Raw genomic sequence first — 20,907 nt, forward strand, 5'->3', positions numbered from 1 at the left:
TACAGTATGTTTGCACATATTTCACATATTACAGTTGAAAAGGTGAAGACAAACTTTTTTCAAAATTTTCCCAATTTTGATGCCTTTAATAAATATAAATTCTAATTCTATTGGTCTATTTTAAATGAAGTACAATATGTGGTGAAAAAAAACAAAACAATGTGAGTTATTCTATGTTAAAGTGACATGTTGGATTTCCCAAACTTGGCCTGGTCATTAAGGCGCAAACAGACTGTCACTAAGGAGTTAATTTGGACTTTTTCAAATAAGGTAATACCAATTATCATTATTTATTTTTTGATCAACAATGGGAAAAGGGGTTCTTCTAATTAATTTTTTTATTTTAAAAAAATTTGTGACAATATTTCTTTCTTGGTAAACTTGAAATCTACTCTACAATATATTGCAATACTTCAGTATGTTGTATTTTTAATGCTTACCTATTAAGCCCTGCCACAGTCTTTAATAGGCTTTCCTAGAATCATAGAATGGTAGAGTAGGAAGGGACCTCCATGGTCATCTTGCCCAACCCCCTGCTCAGTGGAGGATTCACCAAATCATTCCAGACCAATATTTGTCCAGCCTTTGTTTGAACATTTCCACTGAAGGAGAACTTACCACCTACCGTGGTAACATGTTCCACTCATTGCTCACCTTCACTGTCAGAAAGTTTTTTCTAATATCTAATCTGTGACTTCTCCCTTTCAGTTTCATCCCATTGCTTCTGGACTTTCCTTCTGCAAATAGGCCTGATTCCTCTGCACTGTGATAGCCATTTACAAATATTTGAAGGGCTATTAATTAAGTTCCCTCTCAGACTTATTTTATGCAAGCTAAACATTCCCAGATCCTTTAAAGGTGTTCTGACACAAATAATGTTTTTATGCTTTAACAGCCATTGTTCCCTGGTCTGCCTAATGGACCCAGGGAACCCACAGTTTAATGGCTGCTAAAGCATAAAAAGATAACACTTACCTGTTCTTCTGTTGTTGTTGACATCGGAGGGGTCATCTCCCAGCAGGCGCTGTTCCTCCTCTTCTGTCTGCACTAGCCGCGCCGCTCCGGGATCGCGCGCATGCGAAGTGGAGAGGTGCCCTCTGACAGGAGTCAGGACGGGCTGTGTCTCCACTGCGCATGCGCAGCACTCCGGAGTTCAGCAGGACGGACGGGCCGCCCACAGCAAGCACTGCTTGTGACGTAGCTCCCGTCCGTTCACCTCGGAAGTGCCTGACGGACGGACTAGAGCAGGAAGCGGTCTTTTTGACCGCTCCTGCTCTGCTTTAAAGGCACAGAAGAAGATGCCGGCTGGAGGGGACATGCCTGGCGATCGGGCCAGGCCAGGCAAGGGGAGTACAATTTTTTTTTTTTTTGATGTCAGAACCCCTTTAACCGTTGCTCATAGGAAGTGATTTGCAGACCGCTCACCATCTTGGTAACTCTTCTCTAAACTTGCTCCGGTTTGACTATGGGGTGCCCAGAACTGGGCACAGTATTCCATATGAGGTCTGAAAGAGTAGAGGGGTATAATGACCTCACGTGATCTAGACTCTCTGCTTCTCTTAATACATCCCAGAATTGTGTTTGCCTTTTTGGTTGCTGCATCACATTGTTGGTTCATGTTCAGTCTATGATCTATTAGTATACCCAAGTCTTTGTCACATGTGCTGCTGCTTAGCACAATTCCTCCCATTCTGTATGTGCTTTTTTCATTTTTCTTGCCCAGATGTAGGACTGCATTTCTCCTTGTTAAATGCCATTCTGTTAGTTGCCGCCAACTGTTCAAGCTTTTCTAGATCTTTTTGAATACTCTCCCTCTCTACCCTAGTGTTAGCTATCACTCTTAGCTTTGTGTTGTCAGCAAATTTGATCAGTTTCCTATCCATTTCCTCGTCCAGATCATTTATAAAAATGTTGAACACCACTGGGCCTAGGACAGAGCCTTGTGGTACACTTGATACATTCTTGCACTTGGATGCGCAGCCATTTGTGACCATTCTTTGAGTACGTTCACTCAGCCAGTTATGAATCCACCTAACAGTTGCCTTATCAATCCCATTATTGGACATTTTTTTTCAATAAGTATGGTATGCGATACTTGGTCAAATGCTTGTATATACTATAGATAAGCTATACTATATCCACTGCATTTCCCTGATCAACCCAGTCAGTGATTCTGTCATAGACGGAAATGAGATTCGTCTGGCATGACTTGTTTGTTACAAACCCATGCTGATTCTGCTTAATTATTTCATTTTTATCCAAGTACTTGCATACATGCCGTTTAATAATTTGTTCAAAGATCTAGAAGTCAGGCTCACAGGCCTGTAGTTTTCTGGATCCACCTTCTTCCCTTTTTTATAGATGGGGACAACATTTGCCCTTTTCCAATCTTCTGGGATTTCTCCTGTTCTCCAGAAATTTTCTCCAGTAATTCATCTGGACCTTGAGCCTTGAATTCATTTAACTTAGCCAAGTGTTTCCTCGCCATCTCTCTGCTTAGAAATAGCCTGCATTCTTTTATTCCCCCAATACCCCAGGGAAAATCAGTTGATGTTCCATCTACTTTCTGAGAGAAAACAGATATAAAATAGGAATTTAAAAGTTCGGCCTTCTCAACATCATTCTTAACCAATTCACCATTTTCATCTTTTAAGCATCCAAGAGGATCTTTGACTTTTCTTTTGCTTTTGACATACCCCCAAAATCCTTTTTTATTTATTTTGGCCTATGTTGCAAGCCTCAATTCATTATTAGCTGTAGCTTTTTTGACACTTGCCCTACAGTTTCAACAGGGCAAGTGGTTTGATGCATGGCAATCTTGGGGACCTTCATTAGCCCCAGGATTACAAGTGGCAACCCGTGAACTGATCACAGAGGGCCTGACAGCTTTACTGGAGCCAGCTCTGATCATGGCTGTTCCGCGGCAAGGCATCAATTCTTTCAAACAGCCAGTACTTGGCAGGTATGCAGCAGACTTGGCTCCTGGGCTTTGTACCCAAGTAACAAGTGATGTTCATAAAGGAGAACCAGGTTAAAGTGTATCTAAGATTTTAAAAAGTTTACCAAAATACGTCAGGTTCTCTTTACCCTTTCATTTGATGCCATTTGTGCCTGGTTTCATGTCTGTAAGTTCTGATTTTCAAGTGGTCTTCCTGATTCTTATCTTGCTCCGCTTCGTAAATCACTTTCAGGAAGGGGTCGTATAGCAAGCCTAGCATTCTGCCAGTGGTTCATTGTTATCACTTCCTTCCCTTACTTCCAATACTGCACTGCACGGTCTCTATTCTAATCAGCAAAGAAGCAGTATTTGAATTGCCACCGTTCTGCTATCCCAGAATAATTAAGGCATTTAGAGACATTCTGGCCAAATGGTTAGTAAACCCACTAAAATATGTTCGCACATGCACACTTGAACAAAAGGAGAGGTAGAGACTGAGGAGATCCTAAAGTTCTGTCAATCTGCAGCCTGAGTGCACAGGAATTGCCTGCGAAGCTAGTTCTTTCTCTGTTGCTATGGAAACTTCATAGTGACCCTGTAACTACAGAAGCTCTGTACTTAATGACAGAGTGGATTGCAGAAGAAGCTGGAATGAAGACCCCTAACGGCAGCCACTTCAACCATGATTTACAGGGGTAATGCAACAAAATCTTTAATGCAAGTATATTACAGAAATGATGAACATAACAAGCTAGTAGAGTAGAATAAGTTGTTTGAAAAGTTAGTCCCCCTTTAACTGTGTCGGTTAGCATAGTTGACTAATTCTAGGTAGTAGCTAGCAGAATTTTGAATGAAGTTCCAATAATGGACAGTTAGGGTGAATGCACATGGCCGGAAATTCCGTGCCGAGATTTTCTGCAGAATTTCTGCCCGTGCACACTGCCATAGGATTGCATTGGTTTATGCAATCCTATACAGCCACGACTTGATCTCGTGAAAACTCGTGCGGTAAACAAATAACAGCATGTCCTATTTTTGTGCGAGCATCGCAGAAACGTCACCACTGACGCGCCAGCTCTGCCCATGTGCGACTGTGTACCAGCTGGCACATCACAGAGCAGAGAGAAGACTCTGGACGAGGGGAGCCGTAGGCCACTGCAGGGGCACAGGTTGCATCCTGCTGCGAGATCCGACCCAGCCGTTTGCATTCACCCTTAGTACAAGTAAAATATTTGCAGTGTTATTCAACATCAGTTCCTTTTACACCTCAAAAAAATTACAAGAAAGTAACGTTTACAAAAAAGAAAAGTTACTTAAACTTGTGGTAGTTAGATCAAAGCTCAAGCTACAATAGAGCCTCAGAAAGATTATTTAAGGAAGTATCTCACACATTCTGAAGTTCCTCCCTACAAGAACGTATCAGATGTGTTCTTGGCAATAAAATAGTTAAAGAGGAGGAGCTGCACTGCCAGATGACTGACAAATTGTTTTACCTTTCTCTACAACAGAGCATTAACACTTAGTCTGTCACTGACTAATTAGGTATTTGGCTTGAAGTTAATCTGTTATGGAACCAATGGCCTGTTTAGACGGAACGACGGAACAAGTGAAACTGAACGACAATTATTCCATCTAAATGTAGGCAACGACTGAATGATGAGTGACAATTGTGAGGTTCTCACTCTCCGTTCAGTTTCAGCAGGCATAAAAACCAATGCCGGCTCGGGTACTTATCGTTTAGTTCAAGGGATGTGAAACGCACAAGATCTGCACGACTCTCAACGAGAATCAGGCAGTTTAAGAAGGCAGCACAAGCACGGACGAGCTGGTGATAACATCACCAGCTCGACTGCTCTGGCAAATGAGAATCGAGAGATTCCCGGCCTCTGTAAATAGGCCTTTTAAGGGGAGAAAAGAACAAAAATCCTTCACAGTAATTAAAGCACACATTCGTCTTACCGTCACAGTAATCTTATTCATTTCCCACATTTTGCCTCACCTCTCTATATGTTGCTACAGAATGGCTGGTTTGATGATCCGTTGCACATATATTTACAGATGTCTGAGAAAGTCCATTCTGTTCTCCTTCAGAAGTCCCTGTTTCAGACGTCCAGGTACTCATGTTTTCTCCTTCTGTGGGACGACTCTTCTGAGGTGAAGCAAAGGGGTTAAAGTCTCCACCAAGGTTGCGATGAGGCTGAGTGTTGAACTCTGTTTCAAAGGATGAGAGTTGCTGAGTGACACCAAGCAGGCCACCAGCCTCCACACTAAGGATAACCCAAATTACATCTGGTCCAAAAAGACAAAACGGACAGGTATAAACGCCCATAGTTAAAATTAGATGCTTAAATGGTTCTTCCAGGAGAAAAACTATTAGTGATCTATCCTCAGTCCACTGCTCGGCACCACCACCGAACAGCTGATAAAAAGCTGTTATGGCTATCTAGAACTATCAAAAGGCTAACACAGGGGTCAGGTTTGGTATAGAGCTGTAATATTAAACTAGGCCACTGTGCTACTAACGGGATTTTGACTGTTCCGTTTTCTGTAGCAGCGTCTCATCACTTGTTTGATGGGGGTTCCAGGGGAGTATCCTGGGAATAGGTCACTAATAGGTTTTCTCTAGTACAACACCTTCAATAGTTTGCAGGCTACTAATCTTCATAGCGTTACAGGAAGTAGTGCATCTCTTTTGTCATTAGACCCCATGTCTGCTCACCTCTTAAAAATCAAGGCTAATTTGGAATAAAGGCCCACAGGAATTTTTTTATTTTCAGCATTGCTGCATTCAGAGACAAAAGGTTTTACATTTTCCGTTGACATATGGGGGCTCATTTTTTTCAAGATGAGTTGTATTTTTTTAATAGTACCATTTTGGTAGCACATATAACTTATTGATTAATTTTTATTAACGCTTTCCAGAGAGGCAAATGGAAAAAACCCTGAAATTTTGTCATTGATCTCAAGTGCTAAACATTGTGGTATTCACTATAACAAACGTGTTACCTGTATTCTTTGGGTCTGTATAGTTTTATCAATACCAATTATGTATAGTTGTATTTAGCTGAAGACCTCATTCTCGAAACACATTCATTGAAAAGTGCTGAAAATTAGTTACATCCACAGACGCTTTTCTTGTAGGCTTATTAAAACAGGAAAGAATAATTTCAAAACTCTGTTCTCTGTTGTAGAGAGAAGACGTTATCTTTGTGAAAACTAGTTCACTCTACATTCTAATGAAATAAAAACTACTATAGGGGAAATTAAAAACCAGCATTTTAACCCCTTAAGGACGTGGCCCCCTTTACCACTCCCCCCCCCCCCCCCACTCCATTTTCAGTCATAGATGTCTGAGGACTTGCTTTTTGCGGGACCAGTTGTATTTTTTTATGGTACTATTAAAATGTACCATACAATGTACTGAAAAGTGGAGTGAAATGAAAAAAAAGCAAAATTCCGCTATCTTGTGTATATATTGCAACAAAAATGACTTTATATAAATGTGGTATTGTAGTAATTTTTCTGACACTTTGGGGTTTTTTTTTGCTGTGCTACTTTTAATTTTCTTTTTTTTAAAAAAATATTTAATTTTTTACAATTATATTCTGTCGTCATCTTCTGACAGCCATAGGTTTTTCATTTTTTCGTCCACCTAGTTGCACGAGGGCTCAATTTTTGCGGGACGTCCTGTAGGATTTACTGGTATCATTTTTGAATACATACGACTTTCTGATAGCTTTTTATTGCATTTTTTTCTTGGAGACAGTGAGTAAATGTGTTACTTCGATAGATTGGATTTTTACGGATGCAGCAATAGCAAATATGTATAGGTTTTATCATTTAGATTCTATTATAAATATGGCAAAAAAGTTTTTTTTCTTAATAATTACAAGAAATTGTGATGCTTTGATCGTTCCTGCAGTATGATGTAATGCCATAGCATTACATCTTACTGCGATCTGACAGGCATTTTATCAAGCCACAACACAGCATGGCTTGATAAACACTCTGTAATGGCAGCCCAGGCACCTTTCAGAAGGCCCCCGGCTGCCTTGACAACCGCAAGGCAACCCGCAATCTCATCCCGAACAACGGTTGGGGCATTTAAATGCCGCTGTCAGAATTGACGGCAGCATTTAAAGAGTTAACAGCTTCAATGAACATCACGGCCTATCAGAGCTGTTGTGGGCAGGTGCCTGCTGTAAGAAACAGCCATCACCCACCTTGTATGGACTAGAATCAACTTGTGATACCCCTTCATACACACCCCAAACCTGCAGGACATAACTGTATGTCCTATAGCAGTGGTGGCGAACCTATGGCACGCGTGCCAGAGGCGGCACGCAGAGCCCTCCCTACTGGCACGCGCCCCATCGGCCGCTCACCACTTGTGAATACCAGCAGGGGCCGCGGCTCCCCTGCCGGCATTCACAAACGGCACTGCTAGCCGCGCTGATCCCAGCACACAGTGATTTCAGTGTGCAGCTGGAATCCCTCTCCCCTTGCCCCGACGTCTCCTACTACTTGGTTCCGCCGGGAGGGGGGGGGGGAGGCGTCCAGCAGCGTGTGTGTCAGAGTGTATGTCGGGAGCATGTTAACACTTTCTTCCCCACTTCTGCAGCAATCAGCAATTCCCAGCAACCTGATTGGTTGTTTGGTTGTTTGGTGAATCAACCAACCCAATCAGGTTGCTGGGAATTACCTATTGAGGCAGAAGTGGGTAAGAAAATGTTAATATGCATGCCGGACCATGCTGACCAGAAGAGGAGCATCAGCTTTCAGGAGGAGGAGCTAAGTATGTGGGTCTCGGGAGGGGCACTGTGGGGTGTCACTACTGCACTGGGGGGCCACTGTGGGGTGTCACTACTGCACTGGGGGGTGTCACTACTGCACTGGGTGGCCGCTGCGGGGTGTCACTACTGTGCTGGGGGGTGTCACTACTGCACTGGGGGGGGCGTCACTACTGCACTGGAGGCCGCTGGGGGGTGTCCCTAATGCACTGGGGGCCGCTGGGGGGTGTCACTACTGCACTGGGTGGCCGCTGGGGGGTGTCACTACTGCACTGGGTGGCCGCTGCGGGGTGTCACTACTGCGCCGGGGGGTGTCACTACTGCACTGGGGGGGGGGGGGGGGCGTCACTACTTCACTGGGGGGGCGTCACTACTGCACTGGGGGGGGGGGGCGTCACTACTTCACTGGGGGGGCGTCACTACTGCACTGGGGGCCGCTGGGGGGTGTCACTACTGCACTGGGTGGCCGCTGCGGGGTGTCACTACTGCGCTGGGGGGTGTCACTACTGCACTGGGGGGGCGTCACTACTGCACTGGGGGGGCGTCACTACTGCAATGGGGGCCGCTGGGGGTGTCCCTAATGCACTGGGAGCCGCTGGGGGGTGTCCCTAATGCACTGGGGGCCGCTGGGGGGTGTCACTACTGCACTGGAGTGGGCGTCACTACTGCACGACTGCACTGGGGGGTGTCACTACTGCACTGGGGGCCGCTGGGGGGTGTCCCTAATGCACTGGGGGCCGCTGGGGGGTGTCACTACTGCACTGGAGTGGGCGTCACTACTGCACGACTGCACTGGGGGGTGTCACTACTGCACTGGGGGCCGCTGGGGGGGGTGTCCCTAATGCACTGGGGTGTGCTGGGGGGGTGTCCCTAATGCACTGGGGACCGCTGGGGGGTCACTATTATTGCTGTGGGGTGGGGGACACTATTACCGCTGGGGCCGCTGTGGGGTGGGGGTCACTATTAGCGCTGGGGCTGCTGTGGGGGTCACTATTACCGCTGGGGCCTCTGTGATGTGGGGGGTCACTATTATCGCTGGGGGGTGGGGGTCACTATTACCGCTGGGTGGGGGTCACTATTATCGCTGGGGGTGCGGGGGGGGGGGGGGGGTGTCAGTATTACCACTGGGGCTGCTGTGTGGTGGGGGTCACTATTACCGCTGGGGCCGCTGTGGGGTGGGGGTCACTATTACCGCTGGGGCCGCTGTGGGGTGGGGGTTACTATTACCGCTGGGGCCGCTGTGGGGTGGTGGTCACTATTACCGCTGGGGCTTATGGGTGGGTGTCACCATTACCGCTGGGGCTGCTGTGTGGTGGGGGGTCACTATTATCACTGTGGGGGGTCAGTATTACCGCTGGGGTCGCTGTGATGTGGGGGTCACTATTACCGCTGGGGCTGCTGGGGGGGGGGGGGGGCGTCACTATTACCGCTGGGGTATGTTTACATGTGGCGGAAATGGGCAGGGCTGTTTCAAAATAGACAGGGTGCAGACCTTGACTGCTTTTTGGATGCAGAAATGCTGTAGAATTTTCCACAGAAATTTCCGCTGAGGACGTTCTGCAGCATTTCTGCATCCAAAAAGCAGTCAGAATCTGCACCCAGTCTGCTTTGAAGCAGCCCTGTCCTTTTTAGAACGACGGGGGTACAATGATACGTTGTGATAAGCCCCGCCTCCTGATGTGTTGGCACTTTGCGATAAATAAGTGGGTTTTGGGTTGCGGTTTGGGCACTCGGTCTCTAAAAGGTTCGCCATCACTGTCCTATAGCGTTAATGGTTTCAATGCTGGTCTTAATAGGATTTGCCCCAGAACATAATGCACCTCTAAAATGTATTAAGTGCATCTCAGCACACACCTTCAGTGCGCTTGCATGTAAATGTATGCAAGATCCGATCTGGCATAAATTATGCATAAGTGTATTGGTATGGGTGGCCACACCCCCTCTATACAAGTGCAGAGGCTGGTGCAAAAAGCTAAAACAGCAAATTATTGTGCAACTTTGAATTCTGGCATAAAAGTTTTTTAGAAAGGTCTCCCTAGATTCCTTTATTCTGAATAATGAATACACTAGTACAGTGATGGCGAACATTTTAGAGACGGAGTGCCCAAACTGCAACTCAAAACCCACTTATTTATTGTAAAGTGCCAACATGTCAGGGGGCGGGGCTTATCACGACGTATGATTTTTACCTCCATCGTTCTTAAAAGGACAAGGCTGTTTCAAAAAAGACTGGGTGCAGATTTTGACTTCTTTTGGATGCGGAAATGCTGTGAAATTTTTGCAACGGAAATTTATGCTGAGGACATTCTGCAGCATTTCCACCTCGTGTAAACATATCCCAGCAGTGATATTGACCCCCCAGAGCTGCCTCAGCAGTAAGGGTGACAACCCCAGAGCAGCGCCAGTGCTAATAGTGACCCCGCACAGCGGCCCCAGCAGTAATAGTGACAACGCACTGTGGCCCCAGTCGTAATAGTGACATCCCACAGTGGCCCCCCCCAGTCGTAATAGTGACATCCCACAGTGGCCCCCCCAGTAGTAATAATGACACTAAACAGTGGTCTCAGTGGTAAAAGTGACATTCCACAGTGGGCCCAGTAGTAATAGTGACATTCCACAGCAGCCCCCAGTAGTAATAGTGACATTCCACAGCAGCCCCCAGTAGTAATAGTGACATTCCACAGCAGCCCCCAGTAGTAATAGTGACATTCCACAGCAGCCCCCAGTAGTAATAGTGACATTCCACAGCAGCCCCCAGTAGTAATAGTGACATTCCACAGCAGCCCCCAGTAGTAATAGTGACATTCCACAGCAGCCCCCAGTAGTAATAGTGACATTCCACGGTGACATCCCACAGCGGTCCCCAGTAGTAATGGTGACATCCCACAGTGGTACCCAGTAGTAATAGTGACACTTCACAGCATCCCTAGTAGTAATAGTGACATCCCACAGTAGCCAATAGTAATAGTGACATCCCACAGTGGCCCCCAGTAGTAATAGCGACATCCCACAGTGGCCCCTGTAGCAATAGCACCCCCCTCTGAGACCCAAATTTCTCCCCCACCCCCCACCTCCTCTGCTTGGCGCTGTTGCTGATCACCTCCTCCCTTCCCTGCTCTCGCAGAACCAAGTAGGCGACGTCAGAGGAGGGAAGAGGAGGATCCCGGCTGCACACTGACATCACAGTGTGCGCCGGGATCAGCGCTTCTAGCAGTGCTGCTGAGTGCATACCAGCAGGGGAGCTGCGGCACCCCTGCGGTATTTACTAATGTGATGAGTGGCCGACGGCGGCGAGTGCCAGCTGGGAAGGCTCTGAGTGCCGCTTCTGGCACACGTGCCATAGGTTCGCCACCACTGCACTAGTAGATATTCATGCTTAGTGTAGACAGTGTTACTGTGGTTCGTACTAACAAGAGTACGTGAAAATTTATTCCTTGGTTCTGAGTAATGTTTACATATTTTATCCCCACATAAAGTGGACAATCTGCTCAAAAACGTTCAGTCCATAAACTTGACTCTGTCTTGTTCACCTTGAAACTTTTAGTAATTTAGTCTTTTAATAATAGACATCTTTCAAAGTCAATATCTTGTATTTAATATCAAGAAAATGTTGTAAAATGGACTGAAAAGGTTTTGGGAAGAAGCTCTTCAATTTTTTACTACAGTATTCTAAAAGCGTTAACTTCTTTTTCTATTACTTAGGGTACTTGCGAGAAAATAGCGCGTTTTTTGATTGATCCGATAGTGAGTGAAAACGTAGAATTATGAAACCAATAATTTTCAATGGTATCATTCACATTTGCAATGTTTTCATTTATGCGACGTGGAGTAAAAAATAAATAAATAAAAAAAAACCCTTGCAGCATTCCCTATCTTTCTGTGTAAGAGGGGCAATCGTGATCACTAGTGTGAAGGAGTCCTTATACTGCCATTACATGTGGGTGGGTGTTTTTTTTTTGTTTTTTTTTTAAACCAGGATCCTTTAAAAAAAAAAAAAAAAAATGTAAACACTTTTACAAAATGAAACCTATTGTTTAAATTGCTTTAAAATGAAAATTATTGACATTTGGGACTTGACAATACAATGTTTGAACACTCTTATAATGCTTTGATATATGCAGTATACCAAAGCAGAGTTTACAAGGGTGGACCAGATTCCGGCTGTGAGCCCAGCCGGCGACCCTGCATACCTGAATACTCTATATTGCAGATAACCGCAGCGGCTAGCCGTTGGTTATGCGTAGTACAGTTTTTAATTGTTTGTATTTCCCGCGATGTCGCTTAGTGATGACGCAGGTGCCCTTGCCCAATACGCATGCTTATTGCGTGTGGACTACAGGTTAGATGGCCTCTATTGACTTCAATCAAGGCTGTCTGCATAGAGTCCACATGCTGCTTTTCCTCTGCTCGTGGATTACACAATTAAATTCATATCTGCGAGTGGAGCAAAAAAGTGAATTTACATGCTCCGCGCAGATGACAATCACGGATTTTGCAATTTGAATCTGCCTGTGTCCCCGACTTAAAACTGACTGGCAATCTATTAGGTTGTGCATACAGGGTAGTGTAATAGGCGTATAAGAGGCCTAAAAAGCATACAGCCATGGCAGGCATGGAGGCCCATGCTATGCACCTGGCATTCCTTGGTAACTCATCTGCATCACACAAATGTGTTCACATGGAGCAAATGGAGACATCTCTTGACTGTGAAATTAATGGGTTATATGCCTGGGATAGGAGGAAGTTTCCCTCAATACACCCATTACAGCGGGAGCCCCGCTGTCAGTGAGCACCAAACTTCTGTGGTGATCTTGGCAGCACATCATCTGTGACAGTGCAATCACCATGACATAACTGCTTATCTTGCTGGCACAATGCAAGCCAATCCATGGTGTACAGTTACAGTTGATGCCAAGGAGATGTCATAAATCCTTTCAGGAAGGCACTTTAGTTGCCAAGTTAGTATAAGATGACCTTGCATGGAAGGCTCTATGCCAGGCTGTATTACAGCTACAGTTTGTTTATAAGCCAAAAATATTATACAACGATACAGCTTTAGCTAAAGCAGGCTGAAGTGGGAGCTGCATATCTGTAACTCGTGTTTCTACAAGCTCTCAGGTATCCCATTCAAGAAGGGGACATCGTTTAGCTAAATTGGTCAAGCTACCATTCAACAAAATTAAGAAATCTGTAAATGAAAGGATTAGGTCTCTGAAAGAGCCAAAAAAAAAACAACATCTGCAAAGAATATTCTCACCTCCAAAATATAAGCCAGTAGCAGTACACATTCTCCATTGTCCCTGGTACATGCCAGGCTGATTTGGACTGCACATTGGCACACTGACATCTGTCATCTCTTGGCTGTCTAGAGAGCGTACTAACACCATGTTCACATGTCCAAATTGATCACCTCCGACATATCGCAAGCACACTCCAGGTGGCCAAGCTTCAGATCCTAAAAGAACAGGAGAAAAAAAAATCTCTCAGCAAAGAACAATAAAGATGCAACTTCAATGACTATTTTTATATGCAATGTGGGACAAAAAAAAAGTTTGCATATGGCAGGGGCTAGAACTACTATAGTTACCTAGTACCTACTATAGGTGCATATATAAACCAACCCATTTGGGATGAAATTTCAATCTTGAAAAACTGAAAGTTTGTATCCAATTAGCTGCTGTGTGGAATAGTGAATTTCTCTTAGAATAGTCTTGTATTAGAATACAATACATATTTAAAAAAACAAAACAAAACAAACAAACCTTTGAAAGCAATGGGATAGCATAACAGACGTCTGCCACAGCTGTTGCAGGGGATTCTTTCATCCCCACGAGGATGGAGGAATCCCTGGCCATAGCCGTCACAGCTGTGTCTAGGGAGAGCAACGTACTTATGTTTTCAATGGGGCCAGCGCTGCTGCCGTTGGCCCCATTGAAAACAATGGGCGATAGCGCAGGTTTTTTGTAACGCTGCGAGGCTTGAGTGCACACAATGCAAATGAGTATGAAACCATTGAAAATCATTGGTTTTATAATAATGTGTTTTCACTCACTCTCGCATCGCTAGTGGGTTGGAGCCCTTAAAGGGGTTGTCCCGCGCCGAAACGGGTTTTTTAACCCCCCCCCCCCTGTTCGGCGCGAGACAACCCCGATGCAGGGGTTAAAAAAACAAACCCGAGAGTGCTTACCTGAATCCCGGCGGTCCGGCGTCTTCATACTCACCTGCTGAAGATGGCCGCCGGGGTCTGCTCCCTCCGTGGACCGCAGCTCTTCTGTGCGGTCCATTGCCGATTCCAGCCTCCTGATTGGCTGGAATCGGCACGTGACGGGGCGGAGCTACACGGAGCCGGCATTCTGCACGAGCGGCCCCATTGAAGACAGGAGAAGACCCGGACTGCGCAAGCGCGGCTAATTTGGCCATCGGAGGCCGAAAATTAGTCGGCACCATGGAGACGAGGACGCCAGCAACGGAGCAGGTAAGTATAAAACTTTTGATAACTTCTGTATGTCTCATAATTAATGCACAATGTACATTACAAAGTGCATTAATATGGCCATACAGAAGTGTATAGACCCACTTGCTGCCGCGGGACAACCCCTTTAAGCTGTGGAAATCTAACTGCTAGATCCTTTTCTCCCCTGACATTTACCTTTAGAATCTATTGTGTATGGTTGGTCCAAGAGACTGGAAGCTGTTCTTTTATCTATGTAATGCGCCTTTGCATAATAAAAAGCATAATTAATTTTGGGCAATTACGACATTAAAGAAAGGCGTGTATTTTATTAAAGTGTGCTGTTTGTGTGCTCTGTTACATACGTCCCTTAACCCCTTAATGACGCGGCCCTTTTTCTTTTTCCATTTTAGTTTTTTCCTCCCCCCTTTAAAAAAATCGTAACTCCTTTATTTATCCATCAACGTTGCTGTATGAGGGCTTGTTTTTTGCGGGACGAGTTGTATTTTTCAATGGTGCTCTTTAAAGTACCATATAATGTACTGAAAAACATTCTAAGTGGAGTAAAATGAAAAAAAAAAAAAAATGACATTTCATCATCTTTTAGTGTGTCTTGTTTCTACGGCGCACAAACAGCAAAAAAAAAAAAAAATGACATGATAACTTTTCTATGGGTCGGTACGATTACTACGATACCAAACTTGTATAGTTTTTTTTTTTTATTATACTCTTTTTTTTTTCAAAGACATTTAATTTTTTTCAATTATTTTCTGCCGTCATTTTGTGCGCGCAATAACTTTTTAATTTTTCCGTCGACATAGTTTAGCAAGGGCTCATTTTTTGCGGGATGTTCTGTAGTTTCTGATAGTACCAATTTGGAGTACATACGACTTTTTGATCGCTTTTTATTGCGTTTTTTCTGGGAGACAGGGTAACTAAAAAAGTGTATTTCTGGCGTTCTTTATTTTGTTTTCCGGACGACGTTCACCGTGCGGGAAAAATAATGCGCTACTTTGATAGTTCGGACTTTTACGGACACGGCGATACCAAATACATATTTTTAATTTATTATTTAGATTTTTTAATAATGGATATGGCAAAAGGGGGGTGATTTAAACTTTTGCAACTTTTTTTTTTTTTCCAATTAAAAAAAACTTTATTGATTTTTTTTTCACATTGCTTTGAAGTCCCCCTGGGGGACTTTAATATGCGATGCTTTGATCGCTCCTGCAGTACGACGTAATGCTATAGCATTACGTCATACTGCTTTTTGACAGGCAGCCTATGAAGCCACCCCACGGGGATGGCTTCATAGACAGTCTGTTAAGGCAGCCCTGGGGCCTTTCATTAGGCCCCCGGTTGCCATGACACCTGCACGGCTCCCCCGATCTTACCGCGGGGGGAGGTGGGGGGGGGGGGTTTAAATGTCAGAATTGACAGCGGCATTTAAATGGTTAATAACCGCCACGCAACCTCTCTTCATACATACCCCGCGACTCAATGACGTACCTATACGTCATTGGTCGTTAAGGGGTTAAGGCCCATTTAGACAACGATTATCACTCAAGATTCGCTCAAAAGTCGTCTTTTGAGCGATAATCGTTGTGTGTAAACGTGTGCCCATTGTGCATTTTTCGTTACCCATTTGTTAGTTTTCTTTAAGTCCGCTTAAAATCCATCGTTCGGCAGTTCACTTTTCGCTTGGTTTAAATGAAAACGCGATCAAATAGCTTTGGATTTGGTATACAATAAGCTAAAATGTATAATGGTAAATGATAGTTTCATCAGCATTCTTGAGGACACAACATTACACCTTGGTTATGTCATTCTGGAAACTGATTTTCAGTTATAGTGTCTCTGATCAGAACAAACACCAAAGGCTAGATGTTTGCAAAGGGAAGCCCACCTGAAGGCTAGATGAATTAGCAGTGGCAGCATTGGGAGGAGAGGGCACTGCAGGAGAAGACATCTCTAACAGCATCTGTGGTTAGCGGAGGCATCTTACAAAGCCAAAGAACATGGACTTCATACCATTCGCTGCAAACTACAGACTGACAATGACAGGCAGCCAGTCAGCTGATTGGTTGAAGAAACTAGTAACATTAGGAGCTGCAAATAAGGGAGATGGAATAAATCCTCCACAGTACCACCTATTGAAAGGCAGCATTCCTTCAAGCCAAAGTCAGACCTTTTATACAAGCCTTGTTACAATGACCGGGAATTCAAAGGAAAGCCAGACTCCATGTACATACAGCTGTTTCAGGGTTTTTGCCCTTCATCAGTGTAGAGTAGGAGTCTGGCTTTGCTAGTGAGAGGAGCTGCTGCACTATACAAAAACCTCACTAGTGCCTTATTTTAAACCCCTTTCCGCTCCAGGACGTACATATACGTCCTGGAGCGTCGGGGAATGTATGCAGAGAGGTTGCAGGGCGAGCTCTCTGCATAAAGCGCGGGCGTCATCTTTTTACTACCCGGCTATTAACCCTTTAAGTGTCCTGCACGCCCCCCCGCGGTGAGATCAGAGGAGCCGTGCAGGTGTCATGCAGCCGGGGGCCTTTAGAAAGGCCCCAGGGCGGCCTTAGCAGACTGCCTATCAAGCCATCCCCGTGGGGTGGATTGATAGACTGCCTGTCAAATGGCAGTATGACAAAATGCTATAGCATTACGTCATACTGCAGAAGCGATCAAAGCATCGCTGGTTGTAGTCCCCCAGGGGGACTTTAAAGTAAAGCAAAGTAAAAAAAAGAAAACAAAAAAGTTATAAAAGTTTGAATCACCCCCCTTTTGCCATATCATTTATTAAAAAATCTAAATCATAAAATAAAAATACATGTTTGGTATCGCCGCGTCCGTAAAAGTCCAATCTATCAAAGTAGTGCATTATTTTTCCCGCATGGTGAACGTCGTCGGAAAAAAAAAATTAAGAACGCCAGAAATGCACTTTTTCAGTCACCCTGTCTCCCAGAAAAAAACCCAATAAAAAGCGATTAAAAAGTCGTATATATTCCAAATTGGTACTAATCGGAAACTACAGGACACTCCCGCAAAAATGAGCCCTTGCTCAACTACGTCGACGGAAAAATAAGAGTTATTGCACGCACAAGATGACTGCAGAAAATAATTGAAAAAAATTAAATGTCTTTGGAAAAATAAAAAAAAAGTGTAGTATAGTAAAAAAAACAAAAACTATACAAGTTATCGTAGCAATCATACTGACTCGTAGAATAAAGTTATGTCACTTTTGTTTTAGTTTGCGCGCCGTAAAAACAAGACGCACTGAAAGATGGCGAAATGTCGGGTTTTTTTTCACTTTACTCCACTTATAATTTTTTAAAAGTTTTTCACTACATTATATGGTAATTTAAATAGCACCATTAAAAACTACAACTCGTCCCGCAAAAAACAAGCCCTCATACAGCAACGTTGATGGATAAATAAAGGAGTTATGATTTTTTTTAAGGGTGGAGGAAAAAACGAAAATCGGGGGGGAAAAAAGGCTGCGTCATGAAGGGGTTAAAATTAAGCCCCTCAGTCAAATTAAATGTCATACTGGATTTTGAATTCATGTCTCATGTAAATAAATTTTGTGCAGTACTTAGTCACTTCAAGTGCATTTTTAACCCCTTAGTGACAACTACTTTTAGTCTTAAGACTGAACACAAAATGGTAAATAATGCACTACTGATGTATTTTTTCATCAATGAAGTTGTCAAAGACCTTGTATTTTACTAATTTTTAAAAAGAACTAATTTTGGTTGCATATTTAATTACTTTTTTTGCAAGGCAAAATAACAAGATTTTGGTATAGCTTACCGTAAAATCTCTTTCTCGTCCTGTTCATTGGGGGACACAGCTTTGACCTTGTGTATAGCTACTGCCATTAGGAGGAGACACTAAGCATAACAAGTGTGAACTCCTCCCACTAGCTATATCCCTCCTGCAGGCATCCAGCTAATTCAGTTTGTATGCAAGAAGTAGGCGTAGCCAGTAGGATACGACAACAATAGTTAATAAACAACAATTCTCAAAAACTAACTTATTGGCTGTGTGCGACTGCACTGAGCACACTCCAACCAAAGAGACTTAGGCTGCTGTTCACAGGCGTTGTGGTATCGAGGAGCTGGGATCTCCGCCGGTCAACCTATCTGATAGATAGGCTGACCACGGAGAATCGCGGCAATTCGCAGCATGCTGCGATTTGCCAGCCGCGAGCAGAGATTTGCAATGGTTCTCTGCTCGTGGACGGGGGGGAGCGCTCTCCACAGCAATGCTGTCACGTGCCGTCACGTGCCGATTCCAGCCAATCAGGAGGCTGGAACCGGCACACGTCATGGGGCGGAGCTACGCGATGATGCGTACAAGGGGGGCGGAACCAAAACGCCGATGCTGCTGAGCCGAAGGGAGAAGACCCTTCTGCGCATGCGCGTCTAAAAAAGCAAGAAGACACCGAAATTAGACGGAATCATGGCGACGGGGACGCTAGCAACGGAGCAGGTAAGTGAATAACTTCTGTATGGCTCATATTTAATACACGATGTATATTAGAAAGTGCATTAATATGGCCATACAGAAGTGTATAACCCCACTTGATTTCGCAAGACAACCCCTTTAAGGCTCACCTGTTTCAGTGCGGAGAAAAGAAGACTTTCTGTGCATAGTAAGCCTTCCATATCGAAGGTCCCACCAGTGACAGCAAGGCCAGTACATTGCTGATAACCAGCTCGAGCCACTTGGTTCAGAAAAAAAACTTCTCTGATTGGATGTAACTCTCGTAGGGTAGCGAGAGTACACATAGCATGTCTCCCGCCTGTCCTCCTGGGCATGGACAATGCACGAAGATGGTCTGCAGAGACTGCAAGTGGGCAACCCTCAGTGAGCCGCCAGGCTCAACCTGGCTCAGAGCAGTCATGAGCAGCGATGAATCCAATGAATCCCTGTGCGAGTACTCTTTCCATAGAAGGTACCAAAGGTCTCAGCACTGCCGGAGCCATGCAGACACTAAGGCAAGATCTTCTCTGCTGGATGAAAATTTCGTACTGTAGCGAGGCGACCACATAGTATGTGGCTCTGGTCGCTCCCTGTAAAAGTACTCCTTCTCTATGGAAGGTACTACAGGAGTCAGAAAATCTGGAGTAACGCTGACCATTAGTCTGACCACTGTCGTCTGCAAGACGAGGTATTCTCTGCTGGATGTACATCTCGTATCGTAGCAAGAGCAGTATGTGGCTCTGGCCGCCCCTGTCCATGTGTCATCCTGGATACAGACACTGCAGCAAGCTGACTGCCGGGAACTGCAGGAGGGGCAACAGGGGAGCTACGAACAGAGCAGTCATGAGGAGCGATGAGTCCATAGGATCCCACATGAGTCAGCAAGCCCGGAGTAATGCCGCAATTAATATGTGGCTCTGGCCTGCCCCTGTCCGCGTGTCGTCCTGGACAGACACTGCGCCAAGGATGACTGCAGAGGCCTGCCGGAGGGGCAACAGGGGAGCTAGCTGCTAGGCAAGGCTTCAATGCGAGCCAGGAACCGCGCTGAGGTTGATTGGGCAAGGAAACAGGCAGAACTATGGCGCCTCAAAATAGGGCACACTGCCATTGTGAAGGTGGGGAGCACCTTCATTCACAGCCTCTGTCCCGCAAAAGACCTGCCACCCCAGCGCTGCGGTTCGATTAGACCATCAGTCCGGCGACAACACATCTTGCTGACCGCCATTTAGCAGCAAAGGACGCTGCATGGTGACAATGTGCATTGAAAAATGTGCAGCAGCAATAACCACATACTACCAGGCCATATGTGCACCCGCCTCACCGCGGCTAGCAATAATGCTGCCCAGCGGCTAACCAATCATGCCGCATGGCGGCCAACCAGTAACGCCACATGAGCAATAATGCTGCACCACGGCTAAGCATAATGCCGCGCAGCAGCCAACCAATAATGCAAGTGTAGTGGCCGACCATAATATGAAGGAGCGCAGCAGCGAACTGCTGCACAGAAAAATAGCAGCAGGCCCCTATTGCCACTGTACCTCCCTGCTTCCTGGCGAACATACTACTCGCAGGCAAGTCGGCCACAGAGTAGAAAGCGCACACCACCATCAGAGTCCGGCCCAGGACATCGCAAAGAGACCTGCCGAGCTCTGCCAGCCCGAAAGGGTCGCGCGCCGCTAGCACTGACCAACACAGAGGGCAAAGGTAGAAACTCGCGCCTGCAAGGAACCTGCCCCAGCACTGGCCTCCCAGGCCGGACAACCCCCGCAGAGAGGTAAGAAAGATTGCACCACAGAGGAGGGGCTGTGCGCCTCAACACACGCCACGCAGTTAAGCAAAAGAACAGAGGCCGCACACCTAGCAGATAGAATAAGGGACTACTCAGTTGCCGCGTTGATGGGGGCGAGGTGTGGAAGGACTACGGTGGATACTTACTTACTGCCGAGGTAGAATAGCTCTTCAATAGCTCTCCAGCAGAGCTCTCCCCCATCATCGGCTGCCCTTGCACGGGGAGGGGATGTGGACTGCCGAAAGAAGAAAGGGCGGCTCTATGTCTGACAGGCCACATGCAGGAGTACCTGGATATGCCTCCTTTTCTTCTAAAGGGACCGGGCAGACAACAGAAGGTTGGTCCCATTTTGTTTGCCCTCCTGGGTTGGGTTAATACCATGGTTTTCCCGAAAATAAGACAGTGTCTTATATTAATTTTTGCTCCCAAATATGCGCTACATCTTATTTTC

At 45.4% G+C, this 20,907-nt stretch overlaps 1 protein-coding gene across 2 annotated transcripts in view; it reads right to left on the reverse strand.

Annotated features, from left to right (window-relative positions):
- Positions 1-20,907, reverse strand: part of ILRUN (inflammation and lipid regulator with UBA-like and NBR1-like domains) — a 139,107-nt gene that overhangs the window by 54,471 nt on the left and 63,729 nt on the right. Inside the window, exons 3-4 of one of the 2 annotated variants that reach the window (XM_066608867.1) lie at positions 12,986-13,183; positions 4,938-5,149 (exon numbers count right to left, since the gene is read on the reverse strand). In XM_066608867.1, coding sequence (XP_066464964.1) covers positions 4,938-5,149; positions 12,986-13,183 — 410 coding nt within the window. Of the gene's footprint in view, positions 1-4,937; positions 5,228-12,985; positions 13,184-20,907 lie in introns of both variants that reach the window. The other variant, XM_066608859.1, reaches the window with a different exon arrangement.

This window comes from Eleutherodactylus coqui, chromosome 1, assembly GCF_035609145.1.
Source record: "Eleutherodactylus coqui strain aEleCoq1 chromosome 1, aEleCoq1.hap1, whole genome shotgun sequence".
NCBI lineage: Eukaryota > Metazoa > Chordata > Amphibia > Anura > Eleutherodactylidae > Eleutherodactylus > Eleutherodactylus coqui.